Source organism: Helicoverpa armigera, chromosome 4 (genome assembly GCF_030705265.1).
Source record: "Helicoverpa armigera isolate CAAS_96S chromosome 4, ASM3070526v1, whole genome shotgun sequence".
Classification (NCBI taxonomy): domain Eukaryota; kingdom Metazoa; phylum Arthropoda; class Insecta; order Lepidoptera; family Noctuidae; genus Helicoverpa; species Helicoverpa armigera.
This window is the reverse complement of record NC_087123.1, coordinates 13,628,996-13,650,180: the sequence shown is the minus strand read 5'-3', so window position 1 is coordinate 13,650,180 and position 21,185 is coordinate 13,628,996. Positions and strand designations below refer to the sequence as shown.

The following is a 21,185-nucleotide window of genomic DNA, read 5'->3' as shown; positions in this document are numbered from 1 at the left end:
CTACATTAATTAATACGTAGGCGTCTATTGTTAATTATTCCGATAATGTACCAGTGGCTCTATGAACTATTTATAATATCAAAATCGTGAATTATCAATCATTGTGATGTGATTTACTGATTCGCCTTACGGATTGGCAAATCTTGTGAGCTGAATACTTGAGATGCTTTTTGGTTTATAATCGTTTACTAATTGTCATTAAAATAATGCGAAGAGGAAAAAAAAGCCTTTATTTGATATCTAATTTAAAAATTAAATCAATATAAGCATATTGGTTTAATTATTCAATTACCCAAAATATTCATATTATAAGTGTTTTCTATATTAACATGATTTTAAATTATTTATAAATAGAATTTCTCAAGATATTATATTTTATGCGAATATTTATATTGACTTATACAACTGGCAAGTACCTCTATTTTAAAAATTCATGACTCATATATACTATAAGTTTATTTCTACAATTTCCTACATTTTTATCGTTATTCATTGGAATTCTTTAATGGTTTTTTGTTTCTGCCGCATACGTGGGTTATTTCATGTTTTGATCAAATCATTATTATGTGGTATGTCTGTCGACAATAGTTAGTAATCTATTTGTTATATCTAATACATAAATTATAATAAACTGCGTAACTAGATCGGTTTTTGCAATTCTAGTTTGGCATGTAGTCATGTTTCAAGATTTTGAAAGCGGTTTGTTCGACTGCTGTAGGAATGTATGTATATAGGTTATGTAAAATGTCTCTTACTTAATGTTGATAAAACACTGTTTAAAATAATTAATCAATTATCATTCTATTGATGTTTTGAAACTGTCTTTTCATGGTCACGTTTTTTTCACGTACATATATGATTTACTGCACAACACTATTAATGTTTGTGGTTGCACTATTGGTGCCAGTATCATGAATGTCAATAGAAGAAGATGCTTTATTATCTCTTGGATTATCACAAAAGATGTCTAGTAATGAGTTTGACGTGTTTGTCTCTTAGGCTAAGTATGTGTCTTCCGGTGACAAAGAGGCTCTCGAACCAATTTTGACCTCGTCGGTTTTGACTTTAACTTGAGTTATTTTGCTATATCATAATTTTGTTATGCTACGTATAATTTGAAGTATATTGGAAAAATGAAAATCATGCATAATTTCAATAATGAAAACCATTATCCAGGCTCTCAGCAGGTATTTCCCAGCACGTGGTTCCAGTCAAACAAGTTTGTCAACGGTTTACCAATGAACGTATGTGAATATGTGACGAGTTATGCGTCACGCATGTTATTTTATAGCACTTGAAGGCTAGAAAAATAAAGGACAGTTTAAATAAGTAAATAAGTAATAACAGAAATAAAATATCTCAATTTCAATGAAACAGTAATTCCTCGATACTTTTATTTGCGATTTTAAAGAAAAAAGCTAGGTCCTTTCTGCTTAAATCAACTGTAAAAAGGGACCTTTATGTCTTAGGTAAAAGATGGGAGTAATACATTTATCCAATTAGGTAAAATCTTTTACTAAATCCATTAGGAAAAAATATCACTTCTTCGTCTTCTTTCTTCTTCTTGGCGAGTCGATGGCAATTAGATTTATATTTTTGTGGCCCAGTCCCAGTCAAAAAAATCAGGTGCTATATCGTACTATAGTCTCCTGGTGACCTAGATCTAATTACCAAACCGGAGTCTCGCAGCCTTCAAACCAGGAAATTCCGGGTATAGCCCAGCGAATAAACTGCTCTATCTGCAATAAATCTCAATGAGATTACGTGCGTAAGTTGTATTAGTTACTTCAGAACCCACTGGTATTGTATCGGTTTTGTAGGCGGAAGGACCACCTTGTGACTCGAAAGCTCGATTTCGAAATATTTAATTCATTACTTGAATAGTCAGCTTTCTTCATAATTTCATAGTATTGTAAATGCACAACTCCAAATAAATTGGGAATAGGGTAACAATATGATGATGACGGATATGAAAAACGTCAGAACACTCCTATTTTCTGTCAGAGTACGGAACGCAATTCTCTCGGAAAATGAATAAAATCTTGAGAATAACTAGGCTGATTATTGAGAACCTTAACATAATAAGATGGCGTAAATCTCAATTGAACATACACGCGTACCAGCCATAACATAACATCTCATTCTGTCTCGTAACACATTAAGCTTCCGCAAACAGATCGTTATCGCGATCGGAACGCGAGTCCGGATGAAAATCAAAACAATGAGATCTTGTTATACATACCTATATGAATATCAGAAAAATAAAGCCTTCATGTAAACACTTCTCTTCATCTTGCTTAAGGAAGACATTTTTCTATTTGTATGTCGTGGCGTATGCAGAGATGCGAGCTGTTTCTGCTGAATTAGAACTGAAATCAACGTATACATTCAAGTAAAATAAGTTGCTAAGAATACTCCGTACAAAAAAAAAAAAAAACAGAACGGAACGAAGAAAGAACAGAACTCTTGCTGAGAACCTTACCAACGATCAACCGACCGGATGAAAAGGGCAGAATGTATAAAATTGTAACACAAGGGAAATTGTGAAAAAGTCTAGCCTATCTTAATAGTTTGGTTCCTGAACTTAAGTCTTTCATTACATGGATCAAGCACTTATCTTTCTGTTCCGCTTCAATTACTTTTTAATTAAGGATATCGGTAATTAGGGCATTCAAGGACATTTAAAAGTCGGTAAAAGTTTATACACGTTGCTAGTAACAAAATAAAAGAGCGTCTAAAAATACTCGACATATTTACTCTTGATTTCTGCAAACGTTTAATTTATGCGCATTTAAAATTCATAGTAGCAATATACATAAATAAAATGTGTTACTTAAACAATAGAATTCTTTATAGTAGAGGTTTCATAATGTTTCATTGACCAAGCTATTTTGAGTTCGTGTCATTTGTTATTTGATAGATTGGACATTCGATCGCGGCCTACACTCTCCATTAATACACGAGACTTTTATGTGGGTCAGGTTTGATAGAAAGACCTTACGTTGTTTACATCAATATTAAGATTAAGATCACTTTTATTTGTATGACTTTGCTTTTGTCTAAAGATTTGGTATCAACTTAAATGCAGCTCGCTCAGGGGCAGGCATTCGAACGTAGCCGTAATAATAACGATTACATTATTAACTTGGAGTAAATGTTTCTGTTTATAGCCTGTAATTTTGAACGATTCTGTGGTTCCGTATTGTGCATAATAATCATGGTTGTAGAGTTTGTTTTGCTTAGTGAATTTAGCAATGAGTTCTTGATTTCAATCAAGACCTGTCATTGCTCATTAGGCGGTGGACTGTTTAATATGAATGATTCAATTAATAGAAAGCTGAGGTGGCTGCTGTCACATAGCGCTGGAGGCTTGCGATATGCGAGTTGAAATGTATGTTTAATATTTTAAAGTTGGTTAAGGAAGAACAGGATCACGAATAAAATAACGGAGTTGGAAATAAAGGAACGCGTTATACGGTCTCACAGAATTTTCTGTGAAATAAGTAGGTAAGTACGTGAAAATAATTTAGGTATATTTCTTCATGAAAAGTACAAACGACGATCGAGATACGAATTTAAATTCATTCATCGTCATAAAATTTTACTATCGCGAATTAATATCGGTAGGTATGCTACAATTTGTCTATTTAAAATTAACGACTACGTAAATTGGCTAATAAAAGTACTAGATTTATAAAGAACATGACACACACTAATCGGTGTTAAAAGTTCTGCGCATTAGAACTTTACAACAATTTGTGAAATAAATACATTCTAGTTGCAAGACCCGGTCACTTACTAGCAAGTTTTTGCTAGAATATTTCAGCCTATTACACCCTCATTATAATTAATATTGCAAACATTTATAATACAAATTCAAATATGTAATTAGACCATGAACATTTCTAATTTGCGTTGTTCATATTAGCTGTCATTACTAAATATTTTCAAGGTCATTGGACATATTTAATAACAAGTATTTGCTAACAAAAGCAATTGGACGATTATTATCGATCTAAATTAAAAGCGGACTTAAAAGGTTCGACAAGATATGTATCTATTGGCTAATAGCCAAATTATCTTGTGTTTAGTTAGGTACCCTGTGATTAAATATGGTTTGTTGCATTCATTTTCTTAATGTTTCTATTATGTAGTTGAACATATTTGGAACTGTGCTATAATAAGTTCCAAAAAATTACAATAGTTCGTGACAAAATTCTGCTAAGCCGTATGATGTGATAAAACCACATAAGTTCAAACAGGTCTTCCCTGACGTATCACATAATTATGACGACACTAACTTTAGGTTGATACATCCATCCTACATGTAATGATACCTGCCGCAGATTGTAGCTGATACAACGTTTGCAAAGCTTAATTCAAACTGAATCAAAAGCTTGTTGCTTCTCTTATTAAGTTTTTCGTTGTGAATTTTGAAAGGATATCAGTATAATATCGGTAGCGAGGTTAAACCATTACTTGCAACAAAATAGAGATACCAATAAATGAGATAATAATGTGATATGAATGTCAGGCACCGTGACCAATGTTTGGTACTCAAAGTATTCACGACGGACCACTAACTCAACAGTGAGTGACCGTTTCTAACACATTAGGGACACACGATTTATACTTTATTATATTAATACTTGACGTTAAGTAATTCCGTATATATTAAGACACCACTTAATCATCAATCTCTGCCCTGTCATGAAATAAGTAATTAAATAGACACTAACTGTCTTGTACCATTTCTAGGCTGAGGAAATAATGGCATTGAATCAAAATTACTGTGTCAACTTTTCCCTTTAAGGAATAGGGAGATAAAGTTCGAGATAAGCAGTGAAACCCATAGAGATAAGACTATTACTCTTATGCAACAGTAGTTGCTTTGGAATGCGTGTCATAATTTGAGTTTAATGCACTCTACATACTTTTTATACGGCATTTGTTTTTTTTTTCTTGTTTTTTAGTTAATCTATTTAAGTTTATGTTGTACGTAATAATACAACTATGACATTTGTACTGTTATATGTTTGTTTAAATATACTTGTACTTTTTTTTGGTTCATTTTTCAGCTGTCATTGGACTACTGGTACTTTTTATAGGCGCTGTTTTAGTTTCAGTAAGGACCGAATATAGACCCGTGAAACGATATAAACAAAAACACAGGGCATGTAGTTTGCTGGATTTATTTATGCTTTTGAATAAATAAAGTTGAGCCTTAAGTTTATTGAGATTATAACAAAAACAAGAACATCGTTATCGACTAGACATTATACATTAAATCACTGTGTTAGCATGGTTTGTTCAAGACTATGTATGTGAGAGGTGAGTGGTCCTCGTTAATGGCGGATGGTACTCCATAAGATCTCCTCATAGCTGCTTGAATACATCTGATAATATCATGATACGGCACAACTCCTTCTTGTGGGGGCTTGAGTAACTCAAAAGTTTCCTTATTCTTACCATTCTCACCGTTTTTTTCTTCAGTAGCTTTTTTCTTAGGTTTTTCTTTTAGTTCTTCTTTCGATTCTTTAGATACAGACTCCTCTGTAGATTCATTGGAGGCTGGTTTTGAAGCGCTGTCATCTTTTTCTTCGGATTTTGGTGCAGACTCCTTGGAAGGTGAATTTTCCTCTTTGGAATTTTCTTGAGATTCTTCTATGGAAATTTTTGGTTCTAACTGTAGATTTTCTTTTGACTTTTCTCCGGATACATCAGTAGATGGTTGTTCGGTAGATTCGGGCTTTGTTTCGGGCACTTCCTCTGACTTGTTTTCAGTTACTTCCCCAGATCCATCTTTGGACTGTGTTTGTTCTTTTGAATTAACTTCCGCACTCTGTTTTTGTTCATTAGAGCTAGTTTTTGATTCTTCATCTGACACGGCTTGGGTGTCATGTTCATTAGCTGTCTCTTTACTATTTTCAGCAGATACCTCTTTAGATAGTTCTTTGTGTAAGTTTTCATGAATTTTCAATAACTGTTCAGTAATTGCTTCCGAGTTTTCATTTGAACCTTGTTTAATGGACTCGCTTTTGATTTCATGACAGTCAAAGGTCAAAGGCGGAGATGATTCGATTTTCACAACTGGTTCAATTTTCTTTTTGACTTCCACGGTAGCAGGTAAGAAATTCTTAACTACCGCATTGAACCTGTTAAAAATAAATGACTCTTAATATCTTATGAATAATAATGAATGCCTGTAAATAACAAAGCATGTAAAAATATATACCCAGAAATATCGTCCGCTACATATTGCACTTCTCTAACGTAACCGTCGGGCTGAATAAAAGAGTATTCTCCTCTAACAACTGAGCCATCACTCAGTTCACGTTGCGCCTTGTGGTCTCCAGTACTCTCATCATAAACAGCGTAAGAGTATTCATATCCGTTGGCAGCCTGAAGATTAAACACACAATTATATATATTAAAAAGAACATGTCGTACTTAGAGCGCGCACAATACCAACTTGTAGTCGGCCGACTGTAGATTCGTTGGTTGGATATATTTTTTTCAATCAAAGTTTTTGGTCGAACTGATAATACCAGACAAATACCTGATCATTTTTACGTGTGTACTTCCATTCATCTTCATACTAATTTATGAGCCCAAATCAACTATCGGCCGACTAAAAGTTTGAAGCGTGCGCGCCCTCTTACGCTTGCAATCTTACCTCTTTAGGCGGAGTTACTAAAACGGGTACACTTGGCACCGGAGCACTGTAAGCTATTAAATTTGGACTAGGGTTCACGGGAGCCACCACAGATGAAACAGCTTGGGCAGGAAATACACAAGGTGACCCACAAGGTGGACCATACTCGGTAATTGCAGGCAGTGAAGTGATTTGAGATATTCTTGGGTCTGCTAATGCTGTGTAGGGAGCCCCATATCGATAGTATCCCCTAGGGGCAATGTCACGCTCTACATAGACATTGGAATACGAAGCACCATTAACTCCGCTTAATATACCGATGCTGAATATTATTGTCACCACGACAGCCTGAAACACAAAAAAATATTTTATTAATCGATATAATGAGACACAATAGAAGGAAGTATAAATATGTATGTACTTACTTTAACAATCATCTTTCCTGGTGATCGATGGAAGACTACTGATATTTTTGAGAATGAAGCTGCGCTTATAAGAGCTTCATTGTTTGTCTAAAAATATTCTGTTCGGTAATACCGAAACAAACCATCAATGTCGTAGACTGGATGAATAGGAGCAAACAATTAATATGTTAATGAAGATTTTACGCAGACTCTGTAATTTTTGAACTGTATTCCGCACACGTGGGTGGACAAAACATTGCTAATTTATCGTGACCGTAGTTTTTGTTTCAACTGGTCCAGGCAAAGCGTAAGTTATGAAATAGCACGGGGAACTGCTTGCTATTTCTTTATTCCAAGAACTGTTAGTTGCATCCAGCTGCGCGATTATTCATGATGGGAAATCTTTCATTTATTCAAATTTGTCTGCATGGTCGTTAGTTCTTATTTTTGAGCCTACTTATGAGAACACTTCATTTAGGATTTGCATTAACATATTGTTAATTGTTGTCGACGGCACAATTTCTCCCATTGTTTCTATTGTTTGTCTATGTGCTTAGATAGTACGTAGGTACTGTACCAATTAATGAAATTTATCAACAAATATCATACATAAACATTTTTAATTGGCTTATAAGCTGTCTTAGATACATACAATTGTACTACTTAGGTATACCATAATTATTTACTAAATATACATGAACATTGAATAATTACATTCCTAAGATTAGGTGATGCTTAATTATTTTTGAAGGTGACAAACTGTTCCTGACATCGTAACAATTAACGGCACGTAGTTATGTAAACGCCTACAGTGAATTAGGTAGCAATTGTTCATCAATGTATCGTTGCTTTATTTTTCGGTCAGGCTTCTGTGATTCTTGATTTCATAGGTCGTATAATTAAACTGATCTACAAATTATTATATTTCTTTGTCCCAAAGGTGAAATATATTATTTCTTGTAGAATATTTGATACGTAAGGAATCCTAGCGCAACTTTATGTTCTGGGCTTCGATTACGTATCAAATATATATTATAAAAGATTTATTATATTTCACCTTTGTTGGGACAAAAATGCTCTAGACCAGTTTTATTTGAACTGCTATAAAATTCATTTTTCATTCATATTTAATTTAGTTTTAGATTGATTTACATTTCCGGACGATAAGCATTCTATATCTATATTTGTACGATGCTGTTGTCTTATTGTTACAAGTACAAAATATTGTAGACAGATAATAAATAGTTACGTTGCTATTTAACACAGTCAGATAGTTTTAAAGTGTGATGTAGAGGTAGATATAAATTTTTAAATAGATAATATTGTTAGACATGAGTCTTGAATGAAACTTGCTTACCATCAAGTTTTGCGACTGTTAGTAATCCACCTGTTCCTCAGTTGCTTGCATATTTATTATTATGTTAAAGAATACATTGATTATGTTTTGGGCTGGCCATATCGCTAACGCAGACGAAGTTGCAGGCAACTGGCAATCTAATTAACGACGAACTTGTGGTGGGATGGCAATCCTTCCATCAAAATCATGATCATAACTTTGAATGAAGTAAAAAATCTTCGGAAATAAGTTTATCTTATATATCAAGAAGATGATAAAACTTCTAAAACAGCCTTTGTGTCTAAGTAACAGCCCCTTCGAGTTAATGAATACAGGCCACTGGTTTATATGAGACCTGACGAAAGTCCTCTGCGTTTTTTGTTCTCCTTTGCAATTGTAGTTCTCAGACAATCGATATGAATAGCCCCAAGTCAGAACAGTTGATAACCTATATTACCCAGTCCTATCCTGCCATACTGAAGCTGGGTTGTAGACGTCTGATCACACCCTGGTTTGGAGAGAGGTCACTAAGTGGTCATCAAGGCATGCATCCTGTGTGGAATTCAGTTGGGAAGAGGTTTACTAGATGATTACTAGATGATTTTGTGTTAGATTTAGATTCAGTACGATAGGAGATAAAGTCTTTTAGAAAAACATGGTAATTATGTATTATCTTTTGAATACTTCAGATTCTCTAGTAAGATTTTCTCGAATAATTACTGTATATTGTTACGCTTATTCACGCTTGCTCGATTATTCTATCTTTATTATTTTTTTTCTATTTATCGGTAGGATAGGATAAAACAATCCGATAACTCGCATTGGTACGAAAGGACATTGTTCAATTTTGGCCTAAGAACCGATGTGAATATAAATTATACTATAATTTTCATTTATTTTTATATTGTTGGAAACATATTTTAGTATTCCACGGACACTTCAAATAAATAAATTCCAAATAAAAAGTTGTTTCACAATTATTGATGCCTTATAAAATGTTTCCGTCAGCCAGTGCTGCCAGTTTCGGAAGTTTTCGCGATTTCGGTAAAAACGGATCGAATTGAGAACCTCCTTTCCGAAGTCGGTTATTAAAATTAGTTGGTAACACTTTATTCATTTAAATACCTGAATTGACTAGCTAGAAAAAAACTAGTATTCTATATGTTTTAAGCGAAATCGCGAATTTCTAGCTTGGCATTCGAGTAGGATTATAGTTTTCGTAATTGGCAACACTGGTGTACTTCAGTCAGTTTGCTAGAAGTCAGTTTGATTGCTTTGCGACTATCGTTTCTTTTGTGATTTTCTATGCGTTTCATGGTTTTATTCTAACAACTTTGGCTTGATTACGGACTCCGATTAGATTGCGTACTTGGTAGACTCGGCTGTGTGTAAAGGACTGGATTTTCCTGGCATTTTCGGATATTGCTCTGTCTGTAATCGAATTTAGTTATTTTATAATTACAACAATGGATGCAGAATATAGTTTATATTGTGTAAATTGTGGATCTGCTGGAGGTTCTTTGGTATTAGAAAACGAAGATATACTTCGTTGCATACAACAATGGATAAACTGGGCGAGATACCAAAATTCAATTGAACCCCCTGCTCAGTTCTTAGATAATTGAGAAATATTGATGATTAAAACCTTTAATTGAATATAAATATTGTTTTTATTGCACATCCTCGAAAACCTCTTTCATTGTTATTGGTAAACCTTACTTTAACTGTTAAATTATTTTGTGTGGTAATGACATTTTTAGTATGGTCTGTGCCTTCTTGGTAATAGACCGCGGGTTCGATTCCCGCCTTATGGCATGTACCTAGATAGCTAGGTAACTGTCCAATATAAAAGTAGTAACAATCATTTAAATAAATAATTCTCTATCGTAATAATATCGATATTTTATGAATTGTGGTGAATGGAACCCTTCCATTTTGGATACTTAGGTATGCGTTTTATCACAAATCCAAAGTGGATTCACTATATATTAAGAAACGTAAAGTTGAAAGCAAAAGCGTTTAGGTAGTTGTTTTTCATAAAAATTCTAAGCATTTATGAAAACTAGCCACACGCCCCGTCTTCGCACGGTGGCAATGTAAAATCTTGGTGTAAACCTTCCTCTTGACCTACTCTATCTATTAAAAAAAATCGCACCCAAATCCATTGCGTAGTTTTAAAGATCTAAGCATTCATAGGGACAGACAGAAAATGCAACTTTGTAAAATGATAATTGTCAAAGAATTATCTTAAACTTGACTAGGTACTATCTCTTTTCCTAGTATCTAGTAGAGTAGTCGTTTCCTAGATCTAGAAGAGAACATATAGAGCTGTACATAGTATTGTTGATATTTTGTATAGTGTAGTTTGATAATACTACTCTGATATTTCACGCAAGCTTGGTTATTTTTTATTTATAACCTCAAAATATTAACTTTTTTCATAATTATTTTAGTTTCCTGAAGTGTCCGTTCGTGAAAACTTATTTCATAGGATTCCATATAATTTTAAGAGTTTATAGAAGTCACTTTCCATTCGAACGGTTCTTAGGCAGAACATGTATGGAGCCGGAACAATGTCCTTTCTGTAAAGTGAGATGAAGTATAGTTCCTCATACAATAGCGATATTTTTGACATATAATTGTAGTACCTACATTCCTATCTCTTAGTGAAATCTTTACACATACCTTCATTTTACAAGGGTAAGTACATGACTGTAAGTACAGAGGTTAACAAGTTAATTATAATTAGGAAAGGACAGATAATTTGTAAGTGCTCTGCTGTTATAATTGTTTTTATATTACCTGCACACAAAATATTTTTGTATACTAGAGTTATATTTCGATGAGATGGGGTTTTCTTACGAGATATATACCTACACATTTTAGCTCTTTTATCGAATAAAAAAATAATAGAATCATGCCCATGATAGATCCTCCATCTAATTTGTGCTCGATACATCGGACTTATTATCAAAATTTCAGCTAAAATGCTTCAGCTGCTTTCAAGTTTTACTGTTAACCATACATTTTGAGAACATGTTTTATATTTTAAATATGGATAGGATACATATGTTTTAATTTTTTGCATATTAAAAATTGCTAATATTTAGGATTTCTCTCATAAATATGCAAGCTATGTGTTATCGGAATCAAATATCTAATTGGGCAGTGATTTATGAGATGTTTTCACTAAACAAAACAGTTGTTGTATTTGGCCTGTTATGTTATTTCTAATTAACATATATAAACCATCATAGAATGAGTTCTGAAATATAAAAGGTAGTAGGGATAAGGGATTTTCTTTACAAGGTAATAATTAATCGAAACGAAAACAAAAGTTTTCTTAAAGTTTATTTTCGCCGCAGTCTTACAAAATAAAGAGTCGTTGTCGACTAAAGACTATCTACATTAAGTATTAAGTGTATAATATCACATGAGAAACAGTGGCAGTGCGAGCCGGCGCTAGTGGTACTCGTGGTGCGCGGGCGCCGTGTTGTGCACGACCGCGTTGAAACTGCAACACAACATAACATTGTAGCGACGTAACTCGAGGAAATGCTAAACGCATTCTTATGTCCAGATGTAAGCTGTTATGAACTGTTTTCATTGAATACATTTACATTTTAGTAGGTACAGCGTAATTGGAATTAGGGTGTCTTTATTCAACCGTAAAATTTTTTGTTTGTTAAGTAGAATCGAAAAAGTGTTTTGCAAATCAGAAAAAAGCTTGCGCTAAATCCAAGTTTGCAACATTTTGCATGGCTAATCAAATTCCAGCCAGTAATTTATAGACAACCAAAAAGATTTCAAAGGTACGTTTTCCTTACCCGTTGTGGTCGTCAGCGGTGTAAGTGACCTTCCTGAAGGAGCCATCAGGCTGCAGCAGAGAGTATTCTCCCTTCACGACATCACCATCACGGACCTCGTGCTGGGTCTTGTGGTCACCAGTGTGGGGGTCAGACACGGAGTACGAGTAGTCGTATTTGGGGTGGGCCTGGGAATAAAAAGCTTTGATATATTTCCTAGATCCTACGATAACCCAAGAATAATGTGCTTTAGATGTCAGTTCTGCTGGTTCATTTCCAGTCGATCTTAATTTCAATTGTTGTTTATATTGTGTACCTGATAGCTAGTTACAGTTCTCTATTACACGTTCAGATCAAGTATTTAAAGGTACCGAGCTCATTAGCAATTTCAAAAGTTCTGTTTTGCTACTTGGTGTCGTATCATTCGATCTTTTAAAGGAAATGGGCCTACTGGTACCTACGTAACAAGCAAACAAAAGCTGATTTAAATTTACAATTGCTTTATTTCTTTTGAGTATATGCAACGGATATGTATGTAATGTAACGTTTTCATTTTGGCAAGTATTTAGGCTGTTGGAGATCGTTATCTACTATCATGCTCCGTTGCCCAGTGGAAATTGATTTTTAATGTTCAAGCAGTTGTGTAAACTGTTTCCAAAATGGAATTATAACGCGTGTGCTAATCTTTGATCTACGTTAGTTGCCCCTTAGCGGTGTAGGAGATCGAGCTTGATCCCATTATTGTTGCATACACTACAATGGCTTGTACTGTCAAACGCTTTACGCAACTCTGCATTTGGGTCGACATCGGTCGGCAACGAATCCACATCTACCATTAAACGAGCGTGAGAGCACGAGCCACCAAGTTTATGCAAACAACAGTCCAATGGCCTGGATATCTTGGCAGTCATTACGTCCCGGGCCTTAAGCGCGAATGTTGCAACCTCCCTGGGAACAGCCACGTTATCGCTCCTTCAGTCACGACCGGGATATACTTGGCTATGCGAACCGTTATGTAATTCTAAGCGGATTACTTCAAATCACTGCCCGCGGCGGCGATTTATGACAGCTTATACTATCGACAACAGATTAAACAGAACTTTATGCTTGAGAGTTACGATCTTTAATTTGATTCGATGAATACTAATATTATACAATCTTTGTAGTTACAATTTATAGTTTTCCATTTTGTAAAGAAAGAAAAGATTACTACGTCACTAATGTTTTCTTCTAAAGTAATAAATAGTATTTATCTAAAAGCAATTTTATTGCAAGATAAGCAATAAATTAAATGCCAATATGTGTCATCACTTTTTAAAAACCTACAGGAAGCTAATAATATTTTAATTGCTCTTAGATAAATGTAAGATAAAGCAGTTTATTGGGATGACCCAGTAGATTCTCGTCACATATTTATTTGTTGCATTTTAGTTGACGTAGCACCTGCAGATTTGCATGATTACTGCAACTCGGGAGGAAACGAAATAATTATTTAATATTCATTTACTTGTTCCCATTTAGTAAGAAAATGATCGTGATGTAATATCCAAGTCCTGGTCACTGTGGGACTGTGCCGTTGATAGGCATCGGAGCCCGGAAACAGCTTCGATTGTGTTGGATCGTTCAACACGCGCGGTTTATGCAAGCTATCAATTAGCTTGTTACTATTGTATTACGAAACCAAATAGGTAACACAGGCCTAGGGAAACAAAACCAGCTTTTGCTGCTCCACTTACAGACGAGATATTAGCAACAGTTTGTTTGCTACTAACGTAACTGTTATAATTAATAGAAATTAGCAAGATCATGAATGTAATTCACTTGTCGTGACGTTGCTTCGTGTTGATTACGAAAACGATAACTTTATGTGTCAAGTTTTTGTGCAGTTGCTAGCATGACTGTGTACCTTATATGGATAACTTGTGTCTTCGTAATAGACTCGTTAATAACATGCGTGAAGTCATTGCTGGTGTCAAAATAAGATGCGTTTTTCTTGATTTGTGTATCCTTGACCAATATTTTTTATTTGATGTGTGAGAACGTTCCAGTTGGTGCGACAGTGAGTGCAATGTTGTAATGATCGCGACTATTACAGTGCGCACATGCTCTTAATACGAGTAACGGGGAACAATGCACATTAGCTGAAGGTTACTTTTTACGTTTTTGTTGTTTTCTTGTGCCAATTTTGATCGCGTTTTATTTGTTTCTGGGTCATTAATGTTGGTGTGAAACCCTTTTTCCTGGGTGATACAAAACAATATAGGATTTTGATATCGTAACTTTAATTGGACACAAGGAAATGTCTTCAACTAAAATTTTTACCCCCCATTAATCGCAATATTTTACTTAAGTGGTTTTCTATTTTCTTATTGTCTCCCAGCGTCCTCTAAAGTTTCTCTTTTAACACTTACATGATAGTCAACATGCGTGTCTTCATGTCCTCCGTAGTGTGCGACCGGTGCGTACGCCACGGCTTCGTGACCGTACGACTCGCCAGCGTAACCATGTCCCAGCTGCACCACGCCGGCGGAGGCCAGAGCCAACGCGCACAGGATTACTGTTACCTGGAGAAGAAAAGAGGTCATTAGAATGTTCTAGAATCGATTCAAATGTAATGGCTTTTTTGGAGGAGTTTGTAAGGATGCTAAAGACGATTGATGTTTCTTTATGGACAGGTTAGTGTCCTATGCAGTGTTTGAAGAATGTGTAAGGCAAGCCAAATATATTTCTGGAGTTGCCTATACTTAATGAGGAGTAAATGCTTGAAAAAAAACGAGGGGTTTGGTATACATTTCGGGCTGAGCACAAATCTGCTTAATCTAGTCGTGAATTTAGAAGCTGCAAAAGATAAAATAGAACAGAACTATAATACTATAGGTATGGTTTAAAGTAAAGGTAATATCTATTTATAGACTGTTACGTGTCTGCGTTTATTTGTAGCTATGGTAAATTAGGGTAGTGTATCAAGCGCCGTCTGTTCAGATTATAGTCTAGAGATAGCCTTTCACTCGATAGGGAATTTCAAAATCTAGTTTTATTACATAGTTAATATTCCGCTAGATCGTATTAGATATAAGATCGCCCGATAAAATTGTTCTAGATTTTAATCTATATGAGGCAGTTAATGAAAAAGATTTATTGGATACAATGATCTCACGTTTAGTTTGTAACGTAAGTCTACTAATATCGATCTCAATTAAAGTTCAATATCGAAACTTTAGCAATAGCCGAACATTTGATTGATTTAATGTTAAATGAAATAAAAGTATTTCGAAACTTGGATGCAAGTTGCGATTCTATTGCAAAATACGAATATACTGCATCAAATAATGCTATAGAATCTTGTAGAACATGACGAATAATATGCATATATTGAGACATGTATTTAAAACACGAGCGCGATGTAATTGAGACGGAAACTTCAGATAGCGCGGGATCAACTAGAGCTTGCGACAGCTTTGTACATGCAAATGTCTTGCGTGGAAACGCGTGTTTTGTCTCTACAGATTTAATCCTGCAAGGATAAGAAATTGATTACTTTGACATAGTACACAATCTGCAATCCACATCTAATGGCTTTTTGAAATAAATTAATTAGGAGAAAGCTTCAATGGGATCCTTAGAGACGATGACAAAATTTAAAAATTTCTGGAACAATTCCTGGAATATTTTAGCACTCGTAATATGCATTAGAGACAAAAAAAGGACACTACGGGAAGAAATCTCGATCTGCTCCAATTCACTAGCTTCGAATCCTTTCACAAAACAGGAGTAAACCACAGGATGCACTTACTCTAGCGATCATTTTCCGTTTGGATTAGGTTTGGTCCGACTGCACGATCACACACAACTGATGCCGAGGAGCGAAGGCTTCCACTTTTATATTAGTATACCGGCGAGATGCGACGCAGCAAGCCGCCTAGTTCTACGCAAGAATACGGTAGTTTGATAATGATACAGCAATTACGTAAAATTACGTACCAATCTACGGTTCAAGGTGATAAATATATTTTTTGACAATTGGTCTGGATAAAATTAAACCATTTTTGGCTACAGATCTAAGCACTAGCCCCCTCTCTCTCCTAACTTCGTTCGTTTATTCTATCAAGTTCATACGAACATTCATTAGGCCTATGTTGGAATTCTATCTCGATACTCAGTTTTGCTTTCTCGTCCGGGGTGCTGGAGATAAAGTTAGTTAGTTAGTAGTTAGTTACAGCCTATTTATCGTCCCACTGCTGGGCACAGGCCTCCTCTCACACGGAGAAGGATTGAGCATTAATCACCACGCTTGCTCAATGCGGGTTGGTGATTTCAGACTATATAGTCCAGGTTTCCTCAAGATGTTTTCCTTCACCTTTTTATCAGCCATTGGTGTCTAAGATATACTTAGAAAGTACATACAAACTTAGAAAAGTTGCATTGGTACTTGCCTGACCTGGATTCGAACCCGCGCCCTCATACTCGAGAGGTTGGTTCTTTGCCCACTAGGCCACCACGACCGTACTGGAGATAAAGACGTGACCGCAAATATTATTAAGATGAGAATAGTTTAAAATTCTTGAGCCTATCAGTTTTTCACTTGAGATAGTTTGACCATATTGGTTTCTAGACAAAAGGTTCTTCAGTAATTTCTTATATGCAAAATCAAAAGAGAAAGATTATTTTGAAAATTATTTGATTTTTTATTGCAGTCACTAAACGTGTTTGGAGAAAGATGTTAGAAAGTAAACATGGATATAAATAATTAAACAACTTAGCTGTAAATGCTCCTTATTTAAATGCTTTAAATACATAAACATTGATACAAAAACTTAAAAAAATATATAAAATCCTCTGCATTCTAAGGCTAAATAAGATAAATGAAAATCGGAACCAGCTAGCGGATGAAGATGTAACCAATTTATTAATTTATGAATTTGAAGGCTGATATTTTGCAACGATATGCTTATTTTGATCTTTAGCGTATTTTAATATGTATTAAGTTGGAAAGGCCACAACATATATACCTACTTTCGACGTGAGTGATGGATTTGTATCAAGCATTTAATCGGAGCATCAAGTTGCATATTTATCAACGCTCTGCATGCAAAGACCGCTTCCTGAGAATTTCAATTTGATGAGTCATTCAAGTGTTGAGAAAACCTTTCCAGTCTACGTATTTTTATATACATACGTGCATACATACATTTGACGAGTTATCGATTTATTAACGAAGTTACGCCAAAAGAATGTTGATGATTTAACACCCCAAACGCAACTTTTTTGCTCAAAAATAATTAGCACTAGAATTTTACGAGCAATTAATTTTTTGAAAACTCACTTAGAGTTTCACGCCGAGCCTACTGTTACCTAATCGTTTGAATAAAATATTAACACTCATCACATTCTTACTCTCATCAAGGTACGTCGGTACCTCGTTAACTTGTAGGTAATTGCTAAGAATAAGTAGAGCGTTGCCACGCGCGAGAGCAACCAAAAACACATAATGGCCGCAACTCGACCTTGCTAGGGATTATAAAACAATGTATTATGGTTTTCGACACTATACATTAAGTAATTAAGCCGTTTCTCAGTATAACGTGAGGTTTATGCGCATTTTTGTGCGTAATTTCAAGTTCAGTTTATTGTAGTTTTTATTTTAGAATACGCTGAACTTAGTTGTGATAATTTGACCTTATTTCAGCTTTGAATCCTTGTATGAACTAACCACATAGGTACTCATACGTGAAGTAACATTCTTAAATGCGAATGTTACTCTGTCTGTCTGTCGCGGTTTCGCGCCATAACTACTGAACCTAAGAAGGTAATTTCCTCGGGACGCGGGTGTCATCTCGGGGAAAACCTAGTAGAAAATATGTGACGTGCAAACCTTAGGTTATGTTTTATTTATTGGACATTAAACCTGGTCAGTTTAAAATGAATAATTTATGTTTTAGAAAGAAGATGAGTCATTCTGGTTTGTTTTGAATGAGTGTATCCGTATTATGATTATGAACTCGGAAGGTTTTCCCGTCTGTTTATTTGTGATATTTTAAGGCTGAACTCAATTTTTTTTTTTAATTTAGAGGTAGATTTATGACACTTGTTGAAAGTGGAATATTTATGTCAAAAACCGTACCAGCAATCATAATCTTATTATCCCTGAGAAATGCAAGTGAAACGGCAGAAATCTTTTTAATGTTATTTCACTCTTGTCAAATTCAAATAACACATTTAATTTAATTCATCTTTTAATAAGAACCAGGAAGTACCCCTATTTTTCTTAAAATCAATTTGATCCCAAATTACTTATTTAATAACAGGCTTTTTTGGATGAATACAAGTTTATTCTTTATGCATTTAATACAGTGACGCTTTACTAAAAATTAAAATAAACGCAGGAAATACAATATATGCAAGTTTAAATTGATATGAAAAGGTCATCATTATAATTCCGAATGTATAAAAAACAAGATTCCCAGATGTTCTTCTTGCTCTTAATTTTTTTGATATATTTTTCCCACTTTTTATAATAAAAGCACTATGAGTGGCCGTTTTTCTTAGGAATGAGTTTAAATAAAAACTCTTTTGTCCCAGTTTAATTTTATATCTAAACAGAAAGGTTCAGACTGCGTATGCAACCTCTCCATTGCAGCTCATAGTGCAAGATATACTTATAAGGAATGTTTTTTGTAACGTTTCGTGGTCTCAAAATTCATATCAAATATGTTTTTATAGTTTCGTGACTTTGCTACACATTCGTGAACTACATTTTCCATGAGTTGGTCGTAACATCAAGATTTCTCAAAAAGAGTAAGTTACGTATTTTGATCCACTTCCGTCATCTGATAAAATGTGATGTAATGTAATCATAATTTAATGCTAAACATATTTTTAATATATTATAAACATTATCATTCGATTCGGCAGAACAAATTACGTTAGAATTAGCCTTACCTACGATATTTTTTTTATTTTTCGCCTTGTCTTGAATAATTATGATTTATATTAATATTTACTGTTTTCTTAAGGAAGCAGCATTGTAGATAACACTATGGTTTAAATGTAACACACGCAATTCAAGCCTGTATGTTTTTTTAAATAAAATTCTAAATCGCACTTGCGGTGTTGGTAATCTTATTAATAAAAAAAATTGCAAAATTATTAATTTCAACAGAATTGTAAATAAAACTTTCTCAATATGTGTATTTCGACAACATCTAATCAACAAGAAATAGGCTGATTGAGATAAAATATTTTTACATTTAATATCTAATTGAATACATTAAACTAATAATTAGTTTATCAAAATTAAAATATGTACCTGACATAACTTAGAAGATAGGAATCTATCAAAATAAGCGGAATGTCCAAACTAAGGTTTTAGTTCCATCGACCACCTGCTTTATACACACATACTGGTTTGTACATAGATGTGAGCAAGTTAATTATGCACACACCGAAATACCCAGTAAGTTGTCTATTTTTTTTATCTCCTTCGACTGGATTTTGTAAGGCTATCGTATATATGAGTCTATAATAATATAACCAACTGCCTGAAACAAATCTTAGCTGCAATTTTTTTCATAGAATTTCTAGATCTATAGGTATATAAATATTATGCGTATCACTTATGGTCGGGTATCTATAAGCTTGAATAGTGCGACTAATAAGCGAGTTACTTAACATCACACATCGGATGCGTACGAATTGTTTAAAGCGGTACCGACCGGCGCCGACGCAACGCTAATCTAACCATACCTGTTCACTTTCTGCCAACTTAATATTCGCATCGTTTCCTCGATCCACGTGATGCGTGAAATAGATTTTTTTCTTGTTATAAACTTCTTAATTGGATTACTTTAGGTATGTGTTCGTTTTACAGATATGTGGATACATATCTGTTGCTTATGAAGTACCTATTGTTAACTGCATGTTTGTAGCGATAAATTACGACGATTGATTGGTAGTTGTTGAGTAGAAGCAATGAATTAGGAAGAAGAAAGTACTCATAGGTAGGAGCATGAAAGGTTCTTTAATTCATTCAGTGTGAAAATGATATCCTGAAACGAATAATCTACGTTGTTAGCCAATTTAATTCGTGTTCTATGTAAATCACGAGTGTGCCAACTGAAACTAGTAATTCACTTATGCGGGCAAATTAATAGATTTCAGCACATTGTACTCATACATTAATTAAGCAACCACTTTATCAATCATTAATACACTTTAGATTGATTTGGGGGATTGCTAATCCACTTATAGTGACTCAATAAGTAAAATGCATTTGTATTGAATTGGGTAAAAATGAAAGGTAGCCAAATACGAAAAAAACGTCCAATTTATTCTTAATAAAAATAATAACAGTGTATTCATAGTAACTTAGCATTAGGTTAATACATATTCAGTGTAATACTACTTAAGGTTTAGTGGTGGGCAGTAATGTAGTGCGCTGGTGCGGCGTGGACAAGCGGCCCAGCGTGGACAAGGGGAGCCGCGTGGACTACTGGCGCTGCGTGAACTACTGGCGTGGCGTGAACTACGGGAGCGGCGTGAACTACTGGAGCAGCGTGAACAACAGGGGTGGCGTGAACAACAGGGGCGGGGCTCGGCGGGGCCGCGTGCGCAGACGGCTCGGAGTTGTGCACGACCGCGTTGAAACTGCAGTTTATAAAGTTATTATCATCCACACATTTAAACTCCACGTAACAAAATTACCTATTTACAGTATTCAATACATTTCACTCAAAGTGCTAAACTGATTTTACGAGTAAATTGCTCCCTATTAAGTTAATAGCGATGGTATATTGTTATGCAGTCTGGCTGCAATTTATTCACGCGTTATACAACAAACATAACGAGCTGAGGATAGACAGGTGTTCTTCACAATTGCAGCACTTGCAGAATTCTTTGTAACGATGTTATCTGCGTTATCGACCGAAACAACACTCGATTTAGATCAAAACTCTAATAGATTGCATTACTAAATACTATTAGTCTCG

The 21,185-nt window shown here is 34.7% G+C and overlaps 2 protein-coding genes across 2 annotated transcripts; both read right to left on the bottom strand.

Annotated features, from left to right (window-relative positions):
- Positions 1–5,176: 5,176 nt before the first annotated feature.
- On the bottom strand, positions 5,177–7,199 carry LOC135116818 (uncharacterized). Its single transcript, XM_064034396.1, has 4 exons — positions 7,081–7,199; positions 6,677–7,003; positions 6,236–6,402; positions 5,177–6,155 (listed from the first exon to the last, which is right to left on the bottom strand). The coding sequence occupies exons 1-4, from the start codon at positions 7,090–7,092 to the stop codon at positions 5,297–5,299; spliced, it is 1,365 nt and encodes a 454-aa protein (XP_063890466.1). The 5' UTR covers positions 7,093–7,199; the 3' UTR covers positions 5,177–5,296.
- A 4,530-nt stretch (positions 7,200–11,729) lies between these two features.
- Positions 11,730–16,143, bottom strand: LOC135116826 (cuticle protein 19-like). Its single transcript, XM_064034407.1, has 4 exons — positions 15,995–16,143; positions 14,613–14,765; positions 12,223–12,389; positions 11,730–11,909 (listed from the first exon to the last, which is right to left on the bottom strand). Exons 1-4 carry the CDS (start codon positions 16,004–16,006, stop codon positions 11,858–11,860), a joined length of 384 nt encoding a protein of 127 aa, XP_063890477.1. The 5' UTR covers positions 16,007–16,143; the 3' UTR covers positions 11,730–11,857.
- Between the last annotated feature and the right edge of the window lie 5,042 nt (positions 16,144–21,185).